General features: G+C 61.5%; 3 protein-coding genes across 3 annotated transcripts; all 3 read right to left on the bottom strand.

Moving 5' to 3' along the window:
• Positions 1-2,411: 2,411 nt before the first annotated feature.
• Positions 2,412-5,348, bottom strand: FBLIM1 (filamin binding LIM protein 1). The gene is made up of 8 exons (XM_075721663.1): positions 5,323-5,348; positions 4,328-4,536; positions 3,826-3,959; positions 3,618-3,729; positions 3,355-3,524; positions 3,086-3,264; positions 2,856-2,973; positions 2,412-2,525 (listed from the first exon to the last, which is right to left on the bottom strand). The coding sequence occupies exons 1-8, from the start codon at positions 5,346-5,348 to the stop codon at positions 2,412-2,414; spliced, it is 1,062 nt and encodes a 353-aa protein (XP_075577778.1).
• Positions 5,349-10,811: 5,463 nt separating this feature from the next.
• On the bottom strand, positions 10,812-15,015 carry TMEM82 (transmembrane protein 82). The gene is given in 7 exon segments (XM_075721719.1): positions 10,812-10,868; positions 10,960-11,118; positions 11,120-11,148; positions 13,071-13,479; positions 14,250-14,424; positions 14,684-14,756; positions 14,841-15,015. Coding segments are annotated over 7 exon segments (981 nt in total). The 5' UTR covers positions 14,920-15,015.
• A 317-nt stretch (positions 15,016-15,332) lies between these two features.
• Positions 15,333-17,534, bottom strand: SLC25A34 (solute carrier family 25 member 34). Its single transcript, XM_075721662.1, has 5 exons — positions 17,046-17,534; positions 16,393-16,458; positions 15,851-16,003; positions 15,610-15,744; positions 15,333-15,515 (listed from the first exon to the last, which is right to left on the bottom strand). The coding sequence occupies exons 1-5, from the start codon at positions 17,532-17,534 to the stop codon at positions 15,333-15,335; spliced, it is 1,026 nt and encodes a 341-aa protein (XP_075577777.1).
• Positions 17,535-19,472: the final 1,938 nt, after the last annotated feature.

The raw sequence follows: 19,472 nt of genomic DNA, 5'->3' as shown, positions 1-19,472 counted from the left end.
GCGAGGAGCCCAAGGACGGGTTGAGCCGTCACAGCCGTTGTGGGCTTGCTTGGCAGCAGGATGGGACCCAGCTCCCACAGCCCCACCCTTGCAAAATCTCCGCTCGGCCGACGCTGGAAATTCCTCGAGATCCTCCCAGGGGAAAACGTGGGGCTGTGCTTTTCAGGCTTAGTGATGTTCCCCGCGCCTCAGCTTGCAATGCTTCTCCCCTTATCCAAGGAAAAAAATGGCTTAAATCAGTCTTTTATTCTCTTACCTCCACGTGCATCCATCCCTGTCCCTTGTCATCCTCCGCTCCTGGAAAAATACGCCAAATCTGACCATTTCCACATCCCTTCGCCACGCCACTGAACCCTCCAGCTGCGCCTTGCCCTTCTCCGTGCCCTTCAGGATCTTCTTCAAGTCTTCATGTTGATAAAAACTTTTCCCTGCCTGCCTCCAGCTAAAAATGGCCACAGTCCCGGTGCTAATGGCCCATCCTGGCTTGCTCTGCGGGGGAAATACCTGACCCTTTCCCACCATTAGCTCTGCAGAGGGGTAGCGTAGCTTGCTGAGCACCCAAGGGTGTGCGCAGAGAGTTTAAGCCGGCTTGAAATGCAGTAACGCATCCAAAATGCTGCTCAGCTTCGGCGTTTCCATCCTCCCCAAAAACCTCGCTTGGAAAAATACCCATATTGCCAAAAAACGAGCAACCCTTTGCTCCCCAGGGCTTCCCTTCCCCGCTCCCTTTGACCGCTGCCAAGTCTGCCCACGTCTTTTTACTTTTTTAGCATCATTTTTGTGCCTGGTTTTTCCCCCATGGGGCGAGCGGCTTTGGAAAGCGAGAGCTGACTTCGAGCACAGGACTTCCCCGGCATGGGACACGGACCCAAAGCCACCTACTTAAGTGACGGGGACAGACCGCAACTTTACATGAACATCCTATTTATAAGTAAGTTTATAGCGAGTTACGACCTGATGGATGGGCCGTAGGCACACGTTACGAACGTTGAGTAATAGGCTTTGTAGATGGGGAGAGTCGGCAGGAAATAGTTGCGGGGTTGGTGTGATTAATGAACCAGCCCGCCGGACCCCAGTGCATACAGTAACCATACATTAACCCTTTCATTCATAAATACAGCACGCGCTGGAGAGACATTATACAACCTAGAAGCGTATGGCTGCTGGTTTGATGGTTGCGGTTTGGTTTGTTGTTTTTTTTTTAGCAGCTCCCTTTTTTTTCCATCAGGAAAGCATTAAACATCATCTCAGATGCTCTTGCTATTTTCTGCTCTCAATTTGTGGCTTTTTAAGCACTTTCGGTTAAAAAGAAAACCCCCTCCCTTTCTCCGGCTGGTTTGCAACGCCCTCGCAAGCAAAACCACTAAGCACCGGTGACATCGGTTGCACAGATGTTGGGCACGCAGAGAAATCATAGAATCATAGAATTGGTCTAATTTCTGCTGTTTTGGGGCTTGGACTGAGAGAAAATGAAAAAGCTGCCGCTGGCGGAGTGGTATCATCTTGGATAACGTGCAAAAATAGGGCTGTCGGTCTTTTCTGCCATCCTGACGCTGTCGGATATGGAGGAGATGAGGTTTAGCTGAAGTTTTTTCTGCCTGATGGGGGAATTTGTGCTCCGGCTGCCCTCTGCCGGCTCCGCCGCTTGGTTGAGATGGGGCCCAGGCAGTGCAGGCTGTCCGCAACAGCAACAAAAAACTCAAACCACCAAACACCTTTTCATCAACACCACGCCACATCGCAAAATCCCCAATCTGGCCCCAAAAAATGACCCTCCGCTTCCCCCGGGGCAACAGCGGCATCTGCCAAGTCGCTGAACCCCGAAATCGGCCGCGTTATCGCCCTGAGCGACCCGACTCTTGCCACGCCTATAAAAAAAATCTAAAAAAGTGGCGCTTTTTTTTCTTATTTTTAAACTTGCATTTTATGGGTTTGGAAGGCAGGGCGGATGAAAGAAACGAGGGGTTTTAAACTCGGGGGTTTATTTAACTGCGAGTAACTAAATCAGTGCCCGCTCTCTGCGTCACCACAGAGAGAAACGTTTAAGTGAAACCCCAAGGAAGCTTGAGAAGAAAGAAAAAACACCCAAGGAAACCAAACTGGCCTCGGAAAAGGAGTTTAAAAAAAGAAATAAGGGAACGAAACCTCAGCTCCTCCGCCACCAAGGCTCTGCCAGGGCTTTTTATGTTCCTAGCGAGCACAGAGCCGTGCCGGGACACTACATCTGCGCTTCTCCGCCTGGCCAGCCCAGCGGGTCGGGGGCCTGGGTACATTTTCATGACAAAAACTCCGGTCCTGCAGCTATTTGGGGGTGCAGCAGGCACCTGGGCCCAGCTGCGGGGTGCATCCCGGTGGGTGCACCCCCCTTTTTGATGTCCAGCGCTGGAAAACAGAGGTCGAGCCGCGGGGTTTTAGCAGGACGACTCGTTCCGCCGGCGGACGTGGCAGGACTTGCAGAGGAGGTGGTCGTCCAGGGGGTAGCACCCGTTCTCCGTTGGCTCCGGCGACAGGGGCGTCCCGCAGCTCTGGGGGCGAGAGGGGAAAGGGACGCCGTGTTTTGGGGGTCCCTGTGCTGCATTGCATGTGAGACACCATGCCATCGCATCCCATCTTCCCTGCAAGACCCACCAGCCACAAACTACATCAAAAGCCTGAAAAGCTGAAGCTCTCCTAGCCGAACGCATCATCCTTTTCACCCCATTTACTTATTTTTTCCCCTCCCCGTCACTTGCAAGATAAACTGGTGGCTAAAAAATAACCCCGGGTGCTGTGAGCCCTGTGGCCGTGCTTTGCAAAGGCTCGGTGCCAAACCCCTCGGCTTTTGGGGGGCACCCCCAGCCCCGTTGGGGCTGTACCTCGCAGCGGTAGCAGCTCTCGTGGAAACTGCGTCCCAGGCACTCGATCTTGTAGGCGTCCTTGTCCTCGCTGGGGACGATGGGGCGCTCGCAGGCGCTGCAAACCACGGCGTATTTCCTGACGGGAGCAAACCAGGGTGGCGTGAGCCCTGGGGAGCGACGGGGATGAGCCGAACCCCCCCCGCACCCCTCAATGTTGGGGACGCTCCCCTGTTTCCCTGCTCCCCAACCTGTAAAAGTCGGCCACGCAGTACACCTCGTCCCGCTCGTCCACGGCGAAGCTCTCGGCGCCGATGGCCCGGCCGCAGGCGGCGCAGGAGAAGCAGCCGGGGTGGTAGCCCTTGCCCAGGGCACGGACGATGCGCTCCGTGATCAGCCCCCGGCACTTGGCGCATTTCTCCAGCGTGGCCTGGGATTTGGGGGGACACGCCGTGAGATGCCAGCTCCACCCACACACACACCCCAAGGGTGCTGGCTGTCCCCGAGGGAGGACGGGTACCTGGTAGCAGGCGTCGCACATGGGGCGCCCATCTTTTTGGTAGTAGCGTTGGCCGGCCAGGAGCCGGTGGCAGGTCCGGCAGGTGAAGCAGTCGGCGTGGTACTGCTTCCGCATCGCCTCCACCGTCGGCTCCCGGGGCCCCACCGCTTTGTGGCAGAAGGCGCAGACGTCTGCAGGAAGAAGGGAGAGGGGTTCGGTGCTGCGTGCCTCAGTTTCCCCAACCGGGGACGAGCCTGCACCGCGCAGCTGGGTGCCCCCCTTACCTCTGGAGCCGTCCCTCTCCGGGTACCCGTTTGCATCCTGCCACTGTGGCTTGCCCGCTTGCTCCTGGCAAAATTTGGGTGGCCTCAATTGGGCGGGGAGGGCGGAAGGGGCCTGGTGAGCAGGGGAAGGGCGAAGCCACATTACATTTATGCTCTTGCAGGTGGGGAAACTGAGGCACTGGGGCGACTGCACCCCGTCGTTCCTCACCTGAAGGGTGGTGGGTGCCGCCAGGTCCAGTTGCTGCAGCGCCGGACCCAGCGCCTCCGCGGACAAGGGCTGGGGCGCTTCGGAGAGGACGAGGACTGGCGGGGACGAAGGCATGGGGGCCACTGGGCGGGTTTCTGCAACAAAAACCAGACGCAGTGGGTTTGGGAGGGGGGCAATAACCTCCAGTAACACCCCATCGCAGTTAACGCCCCAACAGCTTTGCAGCTGCGCTCGCCGACCTGCCCCAAAAGCAAACACCGTCCCGGCCGGAGGGGGCAAACAGCACCGATAAGTGCCCAGCGATGGAGAGCAAACACAGTGCTTCCCCGGCAGCCGGATCCGTCCCGGGATGGGTGCAGGGATTTGGGGAATAACCCCCACAAAAAAACCCACAACCCCTCCTGCCTGCACGCGCATCTTTTAGCAAAGCGTCTCAACAGCATCCTTGGCACCATTGTCATCCTCCCAGCACCGCTGGCAGCCCCCCGCAGACACCCCTCACCTCCGCTGGGCAACGCCGGGGGCTGCGGCGGCAGAGTCCAGGGGCGACGGGTGCTTGGAACCTCGGCACCATCTGACCGCGTCTCCCTTTGGATTTTCTCCTTGGCTGCCGCCTCCCTCCGCGGCGGCACCAGGGTGATGAAGACGGACGAAGCAATCCTCTTCTCCGCTTTCCCCGGCAGCATTGCGGAAGCCGCGGAAGAGCCAGACCTGGGTTCGATTTGGGGGAAAGTAAAATAAAAGGGAGCGAAACCCACGGGTGCACTGGCAGCTCCTGCAGCCGCCTCACCCTTCGGCCTCAACCCGCCTCCCTCCTCGCCCTCCCGGAAAGGGAGAAGGAACGAGCGTCCCCGTCCCACGTCACGGCAATAAATGGTCTCGTGCCTGGGAGGACAGACGCAGGGTGAAGGGTCCTGGTGAAGCAGCGTTCAAAATCGCCCATTTTTGTGCTTCTGTAGCCAAACGCCGCCCTTTCGTAAGCCTTTTAACCCCTTTTATTTCCTCTTATTGCCCCCACCTGGGATTAATCTCCTGTGGGCAGCAGGAAAACCCCGCCTTGCCTCTTAAAAACAGGATCTGCTTTTGCAAACCCTTTTCTGGGGTGTTTCTAGGTCCCCTGGCTCCCTGTTCCCTCCTCATTTACCCCTATTTCCCTGCTAATCCCTTCCAGCTCCAGGCATTCCCCCCCGCCTCCCTTTATTTTTGCAGACGGGGAAACCGAGGCACACCGCCGCGAATCGCCGCGTCCCCCTCACCGAAATGGCCCCCGAGCATCGCCCGACGGCGCAGGCAGGATGCGCCCGACCCCGATAAACCCCGCTCGGGAAGGAAAAGGGCTGTCTATTCAGCTTCCCAACGGGAAAAGCAGCCGGGGCGAAGCTTCCCTTTCCCAAACGGGATGGTTTCGGGGGGGGGGAAACCCCGAGGCTTTAGCTGGGGCGCCGCGCTGGTAAAGCAGGATTTATCCCCGAGACGAACTGGCAGCCTGAAAAATACCTGTGTGATGAGTTGCCCGGTCTCATGCCCCGGCGCGGGGCAACTCCGCTCCCCCAAAACCCCACTCACGGACGGCGGTGCATCCTTTTTGGGGGGGCGGCCGGTCTCCCCGTGGCGGAGGAAAAGCTTCAGGACGGGCACGCTGGTGACTTCAGCCTCTGACTCAAGTAGGGGAAGGGATTAAAAAAGGAAAAAACCCCGAGCGGCTTCGCTCCCTTCTTCCCTCCCTCCCCGCCGGCGAAACCCCAAACGGGCTCCGGCGCTGCCAGCCTTCGCCCGGCCGCTCAAATCCTCGCCCGCGGGAGCCGCCGGTTTTCCTCTTCCCTGGCCGAGCTGCAGAAAATAGGGGGCGGGGGGGGGGGAAGTAATAATCATAAAAAAACAACCCGAAAAAGAAAAAAAAAATCTCCGGGGCTAATGGGAACCATGTGCTCGTTGCATTCCTCTTTGTGCCGGGGCTGACGGGATCCCAACAGCCCCATCGCGGCACCCCCGGATGCCCCCCCCCCAGCCGGGGGCCGTTGGGGTGGTCGAGGCTCGAGGGGTGCATTATTGGGGTTCATCCTCCCCCTTTTTTTGGGGGGTCTGTCCTGCCCCCCCGTAGCTCTGTCCTGTTTCGGGATGGCCAAGGCCACGCCGGGAAGGGCCCCTCCCCGGGTTGCTGCAAGCATCGCCCCCCAAAATCTCCCGGGGGTGGGAGCCCAGGTGGGACCGGCAGAGACGGGGCCGCTTATGGGGCACCCCCACATGCCCCCCCCAAATTGGGATGGGACATGGCCCTCCTACAACCGTCCCCCAACTCTGTCCCCTGCCTTGGGGACCTCTTGGAGAGCGCTTTGAGGATGCCCAAGGGAGAAGGGGCAGCGGGGGGGGGGGGGGGCACAGCCCTTGGTGCCCCCCTGTCCCTGCCCCGAGCGGCCTCGCTGTCCCCTCGTCCCTTACCGGGGGGGGTGGCCCCCCGCAATCCCCTGTCCCCCACCCCAGGCAGCCCCACAGCCCCCTGTCCCCTACATGGGGGTGCCCTGTCCCCTAAGTGGCGGTGGCCCCACTGCGTCCCCCCCCCAAGCTGGGAGCCCCCCGTCCCCTGCCTGGGGGTGTCCCCAAACCCCGACCTGGGGGTGTCCCCAACCACATATCTGGGGGTGTCTCCCATCCCCTACCTGGGGGTGTCCCCAAACCCCTACCTGGGGGTGTCCCCTGTCCCCTACCCGGGGGTGCCCCCAAACCCCAACCTGGGGTGGCTCTTGGTCCCCCGTCCCACCCCAGGGGAGCTCTGCAGCCCTTATCCCATTACCGGGGGGGTCCCCTGTCCCCTCCCTGGGGGTGCCCCCAACCCCATACCTGGGCTGTCCCCTACCTGGGGGTGGTCCTTGTCCCCTACCTGGAAGGGGGTCCTACCTTGGGGGGGGGGGGGGGTGTCCCTCCCGGGGGGTTCGCCTGCCCGGGGATGTCCCTGCAGCCCCCCCTGCCCCTTTCGGGGGTGTCCCCGTCCCTGTCCCCTACCTGGGGGCCAGTGCGGGTCCCTCCGTGCGCTCCGCGGGCGCGCCCTGCCCGGCGCAGGGGCAGCGGGGGGGCAGAGCCGCCCGGCATCACCGCCCCTTCCTCCCGCCTCCTCCTCCTCCTCCTCCTCCTCCTCCTCCTCCTCCTCCCCCCCCCGCCTGCCCCACGGCCCCGGAGCGGGGCGGGGGACATAGGTCCTTAGGGTGCCCCATGCACCCCTCCTAGGGTGCCCCATATGTCCTTAGGGTGCTCCATGCACCCTGGGGTGCCCCACAGGTCCTTTAGGGTGACCTATAGGACATGGGGTGCCCCATATGTCCTTAGGGTGCCCCATATGTCCTTAGGGTGCCCCGTGCACCCCTCCTAGGGTGCCCCACATGTCCTTAGGGTGCTCCATGCACCCTGAGGTGCCACATATATCCTTTAGGGTGACCTATAGGACATGGGGTGCCCCATATGTCCTTAGGGTGCCCCATGCATGCTGGGGTGCCCCACAGGTCCTTTAGGGTGATCTATAGGACATGGGGTGCCCCATATGTCCTTAGGGTGCCCCATGCACCCTGGGGTGCCCCACAGGTCCTTTAGGGTGACCTATAGGACATGGGGTGCCCCATATGTCCTTAGGGTGCCCCGTGCACCCCTCCTAGGGTGTCCCAAATGTCCTTAGGGTGCCCCACATGTCCTTAGGGTGCCCCATATATCCTTTAGGGTGACCTATAGGACATGGAGTGCCTCATATGTCCTTAGGGTGCTCCATACACCCCGGGATGTCCCATATGTCCTTCACGGTGACCTATAGGACATGGGGAGCCCCATATGTCCTTAGGGTGCCCCATAGGACATAGGGTGTCCCATGCACCCCTCTTAGGGTGCTCCATGCACCCTGCGGTGCCCCACAGGTCCTTTAGGGTGACCTATAGGACACGGGGTGCCCCATGCACCCCTCCTAGGGTGCCCCATATGTCCTTAGGGTGCTCCATGCACCCCAGGGTGCCCCGTGGGACCTCAGGGTGCCTCAAGGACCCAGGGGTGCCCTATATGTCCTCCGGGTGCCCTCTGACTTCCCCACGATAAAGTTCTCGATTCTGGGTGATGCCAAGCGGAGGGGCAGCAAAACTGTTACTATGGACTTGTGGAGGGCAGACTTTGGCCTCTTCAGCATGCTGGTTGGGAAAGTCCCTTGGGAGGCAGTCCTGAAAAGCAAAGGGGACCAGGAAGGCTGGGCCTTCTTCAAGAAGGAAGCCTTAAGGGCGCAAGTCTTAAGTCTTAAGCCTGACCTCAGTGCCGGGAAAGATTATGGAGAAGTTCATATTGAGTGAACTCAACAGGCAAGTGCAGGTCAGCCAGGGGATCAGGCCCAGTCAGCACGGGTTCATGAAAGGCAGGTCCTGCTTGACCAAGCTGATCTCCTTCTATGACCTGGTGACCCGCCTGGTAGATGATGGAAAGGCTGTGGATGTCATTTAGCTGGACTTTAGCAAAGCCTTTGACACAGTCTCCCATAATATTCTCCTTGGGAAGCTGGCAGCTCATGGCTTGGATGGGCATAGTCTTCAGTGGGTAAAAAACTGGTTGGGCGGCCAAGCCCGGAGAGTAGTGGCGAATGGAGTTAAGTGCAGTTGGCAGCCAGTCACAAGCAGTGTTCCCCAGGGCTCTGCTTTGGGACCAGTCTTGTTTAACATCTTTATTGATGATCTGGATGAGGGCATTGAGTGCAGCCTCAGTAAGTTTGCAGGTGACACCAAACTGGGTGGGAGTGTCGATCTGCTGGAGGGTAGGATGGCCCTGCAGAGGGACCTGGACAGGCTGGACCGATGGGCCGAGGCCAACTGTATGAGGGTCAACAAGGGCAAGTGCCGGGTCCTGCGCTTGGGTCACAACAACCCCATGCGACGCTGCAGGCTTGGGGAAAATGGCTGGAAAGCTGCCTGGCCGAAAAGGACCTGGGGGTGTTGGTCGACAGCGGCTGAACATGAGCCAGCAGTGTGCCCAGGTGGCCAAGAAGGCCAACAGCATCCTGGCTTGTGTCGGGAATAGTGTGGCCAGCAGGAGCAGGGAGGTGATTGTGCCCCTGTGCTCGGCGCTGGTGAGGCCGCACCTGGAATGCTGTGCCCAGTTTTGGGCCCCTCAGCACAAGAAGGACATTGGGGTGCTGGAGCGTGTCCAGAGAAGGGCAGCGGAGCTGGGGCAGGGTCTGGAGCACAGGGCTGGTGGGGAGCGGCTGAGGGAGCTGGGGGTGTTCAGCCTGGAGAAGAGGAGGCTGAGGGGAGACCTCATCGCTCCCTACAACTACCTGAAAGGAGGGGGCAGTGAGGGGGGTGTTGGTCTCTTCTCCCATGTAGTTAGCGATAGGACGAGAAGAAATGGGCTCAAGCTGTGCCAGGGGAGGTTTAGGTTGGAAATTAGGAAAAATTTCGTTACGGAAAGGGTGGTCAAGCATTGAAAGAGGCTGCCCAGAGAGGTGGTGGAGTCCCCATCCCTGGAAGTGTTCAACAAACGGGTAGATGTGGCACTTTGGGACATGGTTCAGTCTGGTCTACCCTTGATGGGTTTAGTGTGGACTTGGTAGTGTAGGTTAATGGTTGGACTGGATGATCTTAAAGGTCTTTTCCAACCTAAACGATTCTATGATTCTATGCACCCCAGGGTGCCCCATGGCCCCTCGGGTGCCCCTATGTGCTCTGGGATGACCCATGCCCCCCCTCCCAGGTTGTCCCATGGACCCCCCCAATTGCCCCAGGCACCCTCAGGGTGCCCCGTGCAGCCCTGGGTGCCCCGTGCACCCCTAGGTTGCCCCACGTGCCTGGAGGGTGCCCCATGTACCACCCTGTACAGCTCCAGGGTGCCCATGTGCCCCTATAGAGCCCCGGGTGCTCCCCTATGCCCCCATACAGCCCCGGGATGTCCCATATAGTCCCAGGATGCCCATGTGCCCCTATAGAGTCCCAGGTGACCCCCTATGCCCCTATAGAGTCCCGGGATGTCCCATATAGCTCCAGGATGCTCATATGCCCCCATAGAGCCCCGGGTGCCCCCCTGTGCCCCCATATAGCCCCAGGATGTCCAATATAGCCCCAGGATGCCCATGTGCCCCTATAGAGCCGCAGGTGAAACCCCCTGTGCCCCCATATAGCCCCATATGCCCCTATAGAGGTCCAGGTGACCCCCTGTGCCCCCATACAGCCCCACATGCCCCTATAGAGCCCCGGGTGCCCCCCTGTCCTCCCACATAACTCCAGGATACCCCATACACCCCCAGGATGCCCATGTGCCCCTATAGAGGCCCAGGTGAGACCCCCTGTGCCCCCATATAGCCCCAGGATGTTCCATATAGCCCCAGGATACCCATGTGCCCCTATAGAGCCCCAGGTGCCCCCCATACAGCCCCATAATGCCACCAGGTTGCCCCCTCCTGCCCCAGCCCCTCTCCCGCTCCCCGCCAGGGCCCGGTGCCCCACGGCACAGCCGGCTGCAGCCAGGTGGGGAAACTGAGGCACGGGGACACCGCTCAGCCCGAGGGTCACCCCCTCCGTGCCTCAGTTTCCCTTCCTGGGGAGGAACTGCGCCACCTCCTCCAAAAAGCTGCCCCCGAGCCCCTCTCCAGCTCGCTCTGCCCACAAATTTTGCTGGAAAAAAATAACCCTTTATTTTCCCTGAGATTTACAAGCCCCCAGAGGCCCTCGCACCGTGGCGGCGCGGCCCTGCAGCTGCTGAGGACGGGGACACCCGTCGGCACCCCGCACCCCCAGAGGGGCGAGGGAGCAAACCCCCCAGCACTGCCGCAGCGTTGCGGGGTCCCCCCAAAAACCAGGGGCCGCCTGAGCCTCCCCCGCCCCGCGGAATGGGGTCGAGCACCTTCCAGGAGCCCTTTTTCCCTTCATCCCCATGGGGGATCTGTGACGGAGAGGATTTGGGGCGGTGCCCGCGTTTTGGGGGAGCCGGGCGAAGCCACCTTGAGTTTCTGATACCCGGTTACGCCCCGCGCCTTCTCAGGATGCCTCCTCTGATCCCGACGACCTCTCCAACCCAGACTGCCGGGTGAAATCCTACAGGAGATGGAAGAGAAGCGGAAAGGCCCTGGGGGCTGCCGCCAGCCCCTCACCCCGGCGTCGTGGCGGGCAGGTGACCCCCTCTCACCTGCCGCCGGCAAGCCTCCAGCATGACGCCGGCGTGGAGCAGGCACCAGAGCTCTCCCAGCAGCGAGACGAGGACGTGGAGGACGTCGCTCCAACGGCCCACGGTGAGGAGGAGGATGAGGAGGCCGCCCATCCGTACCAGCGCCGTCTGGTAAACCGCCCGCCCCGCCGCTGCTCTGCCGCGGCTCCTCTGCGGGGATCGGGGCGTCGGGGCAGCCGCGGCGTCGGGGAGCCTGTCCCCTCCCCAGCCCCGTGACCGGGGGACGCCGTGCGTATCGGGGGTGCTGTGGGGTGCCTGTCCATATGGCCCCAGGATGCCCCGTGTGCCCCTATACAGCCCCGGGATGCCCCCTGTGCCCCATGTACCCCCAGGATGCCCCATGTGCCCCTATACAGCCCCAGGATGCCCCGTGTGCCCCTATACAGCCCCAGGATGCCCCCTGTGCCCCATGTATCCCTGGGATGCCCCGTGTGTCCCTATACAGCCCCGGGATGCCCCATAGACCCCCTATACAGCCCCGGGACGCCCCGTGTGCCCCATGTACCCCCAGGATGCTCCGTGTGCCCCTATACAGCTCCGGGATGCCCCATATACCCCCTATACAGCCCCAGGATGCCCCATAGACCCCCTATACAGCCCCGGGATGCCCCCTGTGCCCCCAGGATACTCTGTGTGCCCCTATACAGCTCTGGGATGCCCCATAGACCCCCTATACAGCCCTGGGATGCTCCCTGTGCCCCATGTACCCCCAGGATGCCCCATGTGCCCCTATACAGCCCCAGGAAGCCCCATACTGACCCATATACTCCCTATACAGCCCCGGGATGCCCCATAGACCCCCTATACAGCCCCAGGATGCTCCCTGTACCCCATACACCCCCAGAGTGTCTCATACAGTTCCATGCACCCCCAGGATGCCCCGTGTGCCCCTATACAGTCCCGGGATGCCCCATATACCCCCTATACAACCCTGGATGCCCCATAGACCCCCTATACAGCCCCGGGATGCCCCCTGTGCCCCATACACCCCCAGAATGTCCCGTACAGTTCCATGCACTCCCAGGATGCCCCGTGTGCCCCTATACAGCCCCAGGATGCCCCATAGACCCCCTATACAGCCCCGGGATGCTCCCTGTGCCCCATGTACCCCCAGGATGCCCCATGTGCCCCTATACAGTGCCAGGATGCCCCGTACTGCCCCATATACCCCCTATACAGCCCCAGAATGCCCCATATACTCCCTACACAGCCCCAGGATGCCCCATATACCCTCTATACAGCCCGAGGATGCTCCCTGTGCCCCATGTACTCCCAGGATGTCCCATACAGTTCCATACACCCCCAGGATGCCCCATATACCCTCTATACACCCCCAGGAGGCCCCTTATACCTTCTATATACCCCCAGGAGGCCCCTTATACCCCCAGGAGGCCCCTTATACCCCCAGGAGGCCCCTTATACCCCCTATACAGCCCCAGGTGGCCCTCTGTGTCCCCATAGACCTCCAGGATGTCCCATACAGTTCCATACACCCCCAGGATGCCCCATACACCCCCTATACAGCCCCAGGATGCTCCCTGTGCCCCATATACCACCAGGATGCCCCATATACCCCCTATACAGCCCCAGGATGCCCCATACTGCCCCATATACCCTCAGGATGCCCCATAGACCCCCTATACAGCCCCAGGATGCCCCATACACCCCCTATACAGCCCCAGGATGCTCCCTGTGCCCCATATACTGCCAGGATGCCCCATATACCCCCTATACAGCCCCGGGATGCCCCATATACCCTCAGGATGCCCCATAGACCCCCTATACAGCCCCAGGATGCCCCGCATACCCCCTGTGCGGCCCTGGGATGCCCCATATACCCTCAGGATGCCCCATATACCCCCTATACAGCCCCAGGATGCCCCATATACCCTCTATACAGCCCCAGGATGCTCCCTGTGCCCCATGTACCCCCAGGATGTCCCGTACAGTTCCATACACCCCCAGGAAGCCCCATATACCCTCTATATAGCCCCAGGATGCCCTGTACTGGGACATACCCCGCTCACCCTCCAAAAAACCCCCCATAACTGGGGGTTTGGTCCCCTTCCCACCTTGCATGTAGATGACCAGCAGCGTGTAGCAGATGGTGAGCGGCGTCCAGAAGCGGACGGCCTCCGCCGTGGAGAGGAAATCCCGGTTGATGAGCGCCACGGCAGCCAGGTCAGCCACGGCGAAGGTGACGGCCAAAGCATTCCGGAGCAGCTGGGGGATGCCGTGACCGGCGGCGAGGAGGAAGATGCAGACGCCGCAGTAACGCGCTCGGCTGTGCAGCTCGTAGAGGGTGCAGACGTGACGAGCCAGGCGCCGGGCGTAGGTGGCCAGCAGCCCCGCCAGCCCCACCGCCAGCGCCAGGTTGCAGGTGCCGTGGGGAGCCCCTTCCAGCAAGAAGCTGAGGCTGCAGGACACCCCGCAGCCCAGCGAGTACTGGCACAGCAGGTAGAGCTGGCTGCTGTGGGCGCCCTGCGAGAGCAGGACGGCACCGTCAGTTGCTGCTGAGGTTGCAAAGCAGCGAGGGGATGCACGGCTGCATAGCGATGCATGGCTTCCTCCATGCTGCAACCCCACAGGTGTTGCAAGCAGCCAGGGGCTGCACGGCTGCAAAAGCACGCATGCATGCAACGTGATGCATGGTTTTCTCTGTGCCAGCCATCCTCATCCAGCCTGCAAAGCAGCAAGAAGATGCACAGCTTCCTCCATGCCATGGCTCCCATATGCCCCATGGGTGCTGCAAGCCACAGGGGGATGCATTATTTCGGGTGTGCCATGGCCCTCATCCTCCCTGCAGGCATTGCAAAGCTGCAAGGGGATGCACGATTGCAAAGCAATAAATGGTTTTCTCCGTGCCACCTCCTCTGTCCTCCCCACGGCTGTTGCAAGCAGCAAGGGGATGCACGGTTGCAAAGCAATGAGTGCTTTTCTCCGTGCTGCAGCACCCCCCGTAACCCCACGGCTGTTGCAAGCAGCAAGGGGATGCACGGTTGCAGAGCAATGCATGGTTTTCTCCATGCCAGCCCCACGGAGATCGCAAAGCAGCGAAGGGATGCGCGGCTGCAAAGCGATGCGTGGTCTCTGTGCCGCAGCCCCTATAGCCCCCATTGTTGTTGCAAACCTGCAACAGCTGCAGGGTTGCAAAGCAACCCCCCTTGCAAATCTGCAATGGACACACAACTGCACGGCTGCCTCTGCGCCACCGCCCCGCCGTGCCTCAGTTTCCCCCCGTCCCACCTCACCTTGCCGAGGGAGAGGAGGGTGGAGACGGCGCGCAGCGAGAACTCCAGCACCACCAGCGCGGCCACGCGGGACCCCACCAGCGCCAGCGCGCCCGTCAGCACCGCCACGTGCAGCAGCTCCAGCACCCGCCGCTGCGCCCCAATCGCCTCCTTCTGCGCCTGCCCCGCTGGGTCGCTGGGGACAGTGAGGGGGACGCTGAGCCGGGGGGATGTCCCCTTCCTCCTCCGCCACCCCAAAAATGGTGGCCTTCAGAGACCTGCCCTGTGCTTTGCAGAGGGGACAGGAGGGCGCAGCCCCTGCCCTGCTCAGGCCGCCGCCAGCACCCATGGGTGCCGAGAGCCACCCCCCGCCCCGACAGCGGATCCCAAAAGCAGCTCCCAAAAGCAGCTCCCCGGAATGAGTCCCCCGGCGGGGAAGAGGGGCCGGTGCTTACTTCAGGCACTGGATATAGAGATAAACCTTCAGGAGGCTGCAGAGCACCGAGACGGCGCAGGCACCCACCAGCCCTGCGGGGAAAAGGCAGCAGCGGGTCACCGGCGTCCCCCAAAATGTCCCCAAGCTGTCCCCACACCACCCCCGAGGGCTCTCACCTTGCAGGAGCGCATCCAGCAGTGCCCAGCCCCACGCCAGCCCGGGCAACGCCGGCAGCCAGGACCCCAAAGAAAACATTTTCGGCGAAGAGGAGCCACGGCGTAGCCAGGCCCCAGCTCCAAGGTCCACGGGGCGGAGGCTGGGAGCGGCCCCTGCCGCGGGCTAGTAAATCATTGCCGGGGCAAGCGAGGGCAGCTGGGGCTGAGCTGCTCTGGCCAGGGCTCCAGCTGCCCCATGGAGGGGAAAATTAGGGTGGTGAGAGGGATGCGGTGATGGGATGCAGATGGCGGGGCTCGGGGACCACCAGCATCTTTAATCCCGCCCCGGCATCGCCGTTGTCCTCTCCAGCCCGATGTATCGCGGTGTTCCAGGTCCCGGCTTTGCAGGTCACAAAACTCCCTGCTCTTTGCACCACCCCAAAGACCCCGGAACGACACCAAAAATAGAAAAAAACCCTTTATTAACGGCCGCGGCGGGGCTGGGAGCCCCTCCTAGGGCCCCGGGGGTTGCTGGTGCTGCACCATCTTCCTGAGCTCGTCCCAAAAGAAGAGGCTGAGGACAGTGTGGGGGCCGAGGCGGAGGTAGACGGCGCCGATGCCCTTGTACAAGCCCAGCAGCCCCTCTTTGCTGGCGATTTGCAGGATGCAATCCAAAAAACCCCGGTAGAGCTTGCCCTGGGGAGAGAGGAGCCGGCTGCGCACCCCTGCCGGATGCAACCCGGGGAAAAGCCGTGTGCCTGTGTCCCGGTCTTTTGCAGAATGGCCTTACTGTGCCGTCGGCATCCACCGGCTGGTTGTAGAGACGGGTGCTGACCACGTCGAAGGGCGTCATCGTCACCGCCACGGCCACGCCGCTCACCATGCCCCCCGCCAGCACCGCAGCCCAGCTGCCCTCCCCGAACCACTGCGGGAAGCGCCGGCCGTCAGCTCTTCCCCCCCAAAAAAAAAATTTAAAAAAAGGGGAGCGGGGGAGGCGGCGGTGGCCGGATCGGGCGCACGTTCCTCCTCACCTGGCGCTCGCAGACCCAGTCCTTGGCGGAGGCGAAGGTGGCGAGCTGCGCGGCCGAGCCCACCGCCACGCGGGGCACGGCGCCCGTCACCCCCCGCCACAGCCCCGCCACCCCGTGCTGCTTGTAGATGCTCTCGAAAGCCCCAGAGATGCTCTGGGGAAGAGAGAAAAATTTTTTTTGGGGAAAAAAAAAAAAACAACCCAGGAATGGTGCATCCCACTCTGGCAAAATTTCCCACCCCGATGTGCAAAACCCCATCGCTCGGCGGTGGCACGAAGCCACCGTGGCTCCGGCCGGGTGACACCGGTCCCGAGCGGTGTCCGGATCCGGTGTCACTGCTCCGCGTCCCCGTCACCCCCTCCCCATCCTTGCGCCGTTATTTATTTATAGTGTTATTTATAGTGCCTCTAAAGGGGCTGAGCTGCCAAACAGCAGCTTTAAATACCCGGTGGCCAAAATAGCGGCGGCCTCACCGGGTCCCGGCACACGCACGGCCAAGGTAACCCCCGAATCGTCTGCGTCCCCCCACCGTCCCCGCTCACCTCGTGGTTGTGCTGGTGGCCCACGGCCACCGCTGCCAGCGTCTGGGCTTGGAGGTGGGTCTTGACCTTGGGGGGGGGGGGACACACAACACACCACGCCGAGTGATGAAACCCCCCCAAAGCTGCTGCTGGGACAGGCTGCGGTGTGTCCCCCCCCCCCTTCTTAGCAGCTTTTGGGGGTGTTTTGAGCCCCTCGGGCACACGTGGGGTGCCCAGATGTGGTGCTGAGTGGCACCTCCAGACTTTGAACCCCATTCCCCGCCCCGGGGCAAAGGGCTCCCACAAACACTCTCTGCAGCCCCCCCCCCCTTTGAGGTTTACACCCCCAAAAACCAGGGGAAACCCCCAAAAAGGGGGAAAACCCACCCCAATTTAATGTCCTTGGGAGGGCGTTCTCCCCTCGGGTGCCTGGGCGGGGCGGGGGGGATTTGCAGAAGCCGGGGGGGGGGGGAAGCGTGCACAATGCAGCCGCACAGTTTTGGGGGTGCGAAGCAAAGCGGGGGGAGAAGGGATGCATCGAGCCGGTGTTTATAGGATGCAGCCAGCTCCAGGCTGGCCAAATCTTTTAAAGGGCGGGGGGGGTGTCCCCAAAATGCACCCCACCCCCCCCCTCCTCCCACCCCCCCCGCATACAAGGGCAGAGCGGCACTCACCAGGTACGCGGGGCTGCCCACGAAGGCTCCCACCGCCCCGGCCACGGCCCCGGCGGCCACGGTACCACCGGGATACCCGGTCCAGCCGGCGTCCTCGGCGTGGGAATAGCAATAAAAGCGGACGCCGTTCATCAGCCCCTGGTAGAGGAGGCCAGCGGCCAGGCCCTTCTGCAGCCCCCGCAGCCCGTCGGCCCGGCACACGGCCCCCGCCGCCCGCAGCACCCCTCGGTAGGGCCGGGGGTAGGTCCCGGGGGGCTGCAATTCGCCCTGCAGCTGCAACCGCGTCTTGACCACCTCCAGCGGGTTGGTGAGGACGCAGGCCAAGCAACCGGCCGCCGCTCCCAGCACCAAATCGACAGCCGGCGGTACGCCCCCGGTTGGGGAACCCGGTGAGACGTGGGCTCTGGTTTGGGGGGGATAAGGGAATTCATGCAGGGAGGCAGAGGAGGCCCCAGGGAAGGGTGCGAGGGCCCCGGCACCCGCCGCCATGCAGCACCTGCCTGCGGGGGTGGCCCCAAGCTCCACCTTCCCCCCCACTGCGGGGATCAAAAAAAAAAAAAAGGAAAAAAAGGGGGAGCGAGCGCCGCCTCCTGCAAAGCAACCCCCCCCCCCAATCCAAAGCCACCCCCCAATTTGGGAAGGGATATGGGGCAAAGGTCAGGCCTGGGGGTGCGTCCCCCCGGCACCGACACACGCTCGGCAGCCAAATCCCGGCCGGTGGCCTCGGCTCACGTGACTTGGCGGTTGCCCCGGCGCAAATAGGGAAAAAAAGGGCCGTTTCTGCCAAAAAAAAAAAAAAGCGTGATAAAATTGAACTAAAAGCCAAAGGAGGGTGGTTTTGGGGGGCACAGGCGGCTGCACGCCCTCCCCCACCCCGCCCCAGCCAGACGGATGAAGCCGGGGGGGGGGATGAGGACTGTCCAACTCATCGCGCTGGTGGCTGCGGTTTGGGGGGGGTCTCACCCCCTCCTCCCCATACAAGCCCCTCTCGGGGTTACCGAAAAGCTTTGAAATTGGAGCTTCCTGGGCCAAAACGCTGCGGGGGAGGGGTGGCGTGGGGGGTGTGTGTCACACTTCATCCCCTGCACCCCCTGTCCCCTGCCCGTGGCTTCCTATTTTTGGGGGCTCCGTGGTGACCCCCGCAGCACCCAGGTTTACACCACAGCGTAGCCGCAGCTGAGCCGCCTCGGTGATTTTTGGGGATGGGGGGGGGAACCCCCAAAGTCCGAAAGTCCTCCCCCCCCACCCCAACAGCTGCCACATCCTCAATATCCCCCCCTGAATCCCCCCCCTTTGATCCCAAAAGGCGAGGGAGGATTAATGGGGAAGGTGGGTGCCCCGTGGCTGTTTATTCCTCGTCTAGACTGGGAATATCTCCCTGATCCAGGGATAAACAGGGTTGGATAATTCATGGTTGAAGCCACGGACGTGCCCCGCTGCAGGGTTAAGGCCGCTGGGGTTCAGCGAGGAGCCGGGGTGCACGTCCTCCCCCATCGCGCCGGCCTAAATACCCGCTTCTCCCTGCCCCAAAGCGCAGCCGAGGCTCAAACACCACGGCGGGGAGGAGGAACGGCAGCCTCCGGCACGGGAATTGCAGCTGGATGCGTGCTGTAGAGCCAAATCTGAGTTACCAATGAATATTTATTGGGGAAGGGGGAAAGGAAGCAAATGTATATACATATACATTCAGTCACGTACGTTTCCTTCCACAAAAAGGCCCCGTAAACGTATATTACATGAGAAGGTCTCTAGGTTATTATCATTATTATTATTATTATTTAAAAGCTGGGGTTGTGCCCCAAAGGGCTCGCTGTGGAGGGCAAGCGGCGATGCGTCCTCGCTGGCCTCGGATGCAAGGAGCCGAGAAGATGGGGACGCGTCGGGTGGCAGCCGTGTGACAACGTCCCTTAGGACACCTGAAAAACACGGGACTCGATCTCTTCTCTCCAGCGTCCAAACCTCAAACTGGCTTCTGAGATCTTCCAAAATCACGTGCGGATATTCAAGGCCAAATTTTTAGCCCTGGTCCTTCTTCCTTCGCCTCAAATCTCAGCGACAGGCTGGGGAGTGATTTTGTGATGTCCGGAGGCCCCGGGTGAGACCTCCTGGCCCCGGGAGATGCCAGGAGAAGGAGGCGGCGAAGCGGTGCCGTACTCAGTGATTGTATTAGCAAGGAGAAAACATGCACGGTAGCGATTTAGTGTTCCCGTCTTGCCGCCTCCGCGCCCTTACCCTGTTCTAAAATGAACAAGTCCTCAGTCCCGCTCCCCGCCACGACGGGGGGATGCTCATCCCCAGCCCACCCCTCTCCCACCCTCTCCCTCTCACCCTACTCCCTCCCCACGGGATATTATTCCGTCAATGGCAAATTATTTTGCCCCATGGCAGCTGGACGAGGAGGAGGAGGGCACAGGCTCGGCTGTACAA

The sequence above is a fragment of the Pelecanus crispus genome, chromosome 15 (assembly GCF_030463565.1).
Source record: "Pelecanus crispus isolate bPelCri1 chromosome 15, bPelCri1.pri, whole genome shotgun sequence".
Classification (NCBI taxonomy): Eukaryota; Metazoa; Chordata; class Aves; order Pelecaniformes; family Pelecanidae; genus Pelecanus; species Pelecanus crispus.
Note: the sequence above shows the minus strand (reverse complement) of the source record. Positions and strands in the feature narration are given on the sequence as shown.

What these genes read in the sequence shown, in the direction of transcription:
- FBLIM1 (XM_075721663.1), bottom strand. Translation starts at nt 5,348, where the DNA reads ATGAGACCGGGCAACTCATCACACAG. An exon ending in CCGGGCAACTCATCACACAG is followed by an intron (nt 4,537 to 5,322) that starts GTATTTTTCAGG and finishes AATCGAACCCAG; the next exon opens with GTCTGGCTCTTCCGCGGCTT. An exon ending in CGGCACCCACCACCCTTCAG is followed by an intron (nt 3,730 to 3,825) that starts GTGAGGAACGAC and finishes CCTGCTCACCAG; the next exon opens with GCCCCTTCCGCCCTCCCCGC.
- SLC25A34 (XM_075721662.1), bottom strand. Translation starts at nt 17,534, where the DNA reads ATGGCGGCGGGTGCCGGGGCCCTCGCACCCTTCCCTGGGGCCTCCTCT. An exon ending in GCCACCAGCACAACCACGAG is followed by an intron (nt 16,004 to 16,392) that starts GTGAGCGGGGAC and finishes TCTCTTCCCCAG; the next exon opens with AGCATCTCTGGGGCTTTCGA. An exon ending in ACTGGGTCTGCGAGCGCCAG is followed by an intron (nt 15,745 to 15,850) that starts GTGAGGAGGAAC and finishes CGCTTCCCGCAG; the next exon opens with TGGTTCGGGGAGGGCAGCTG.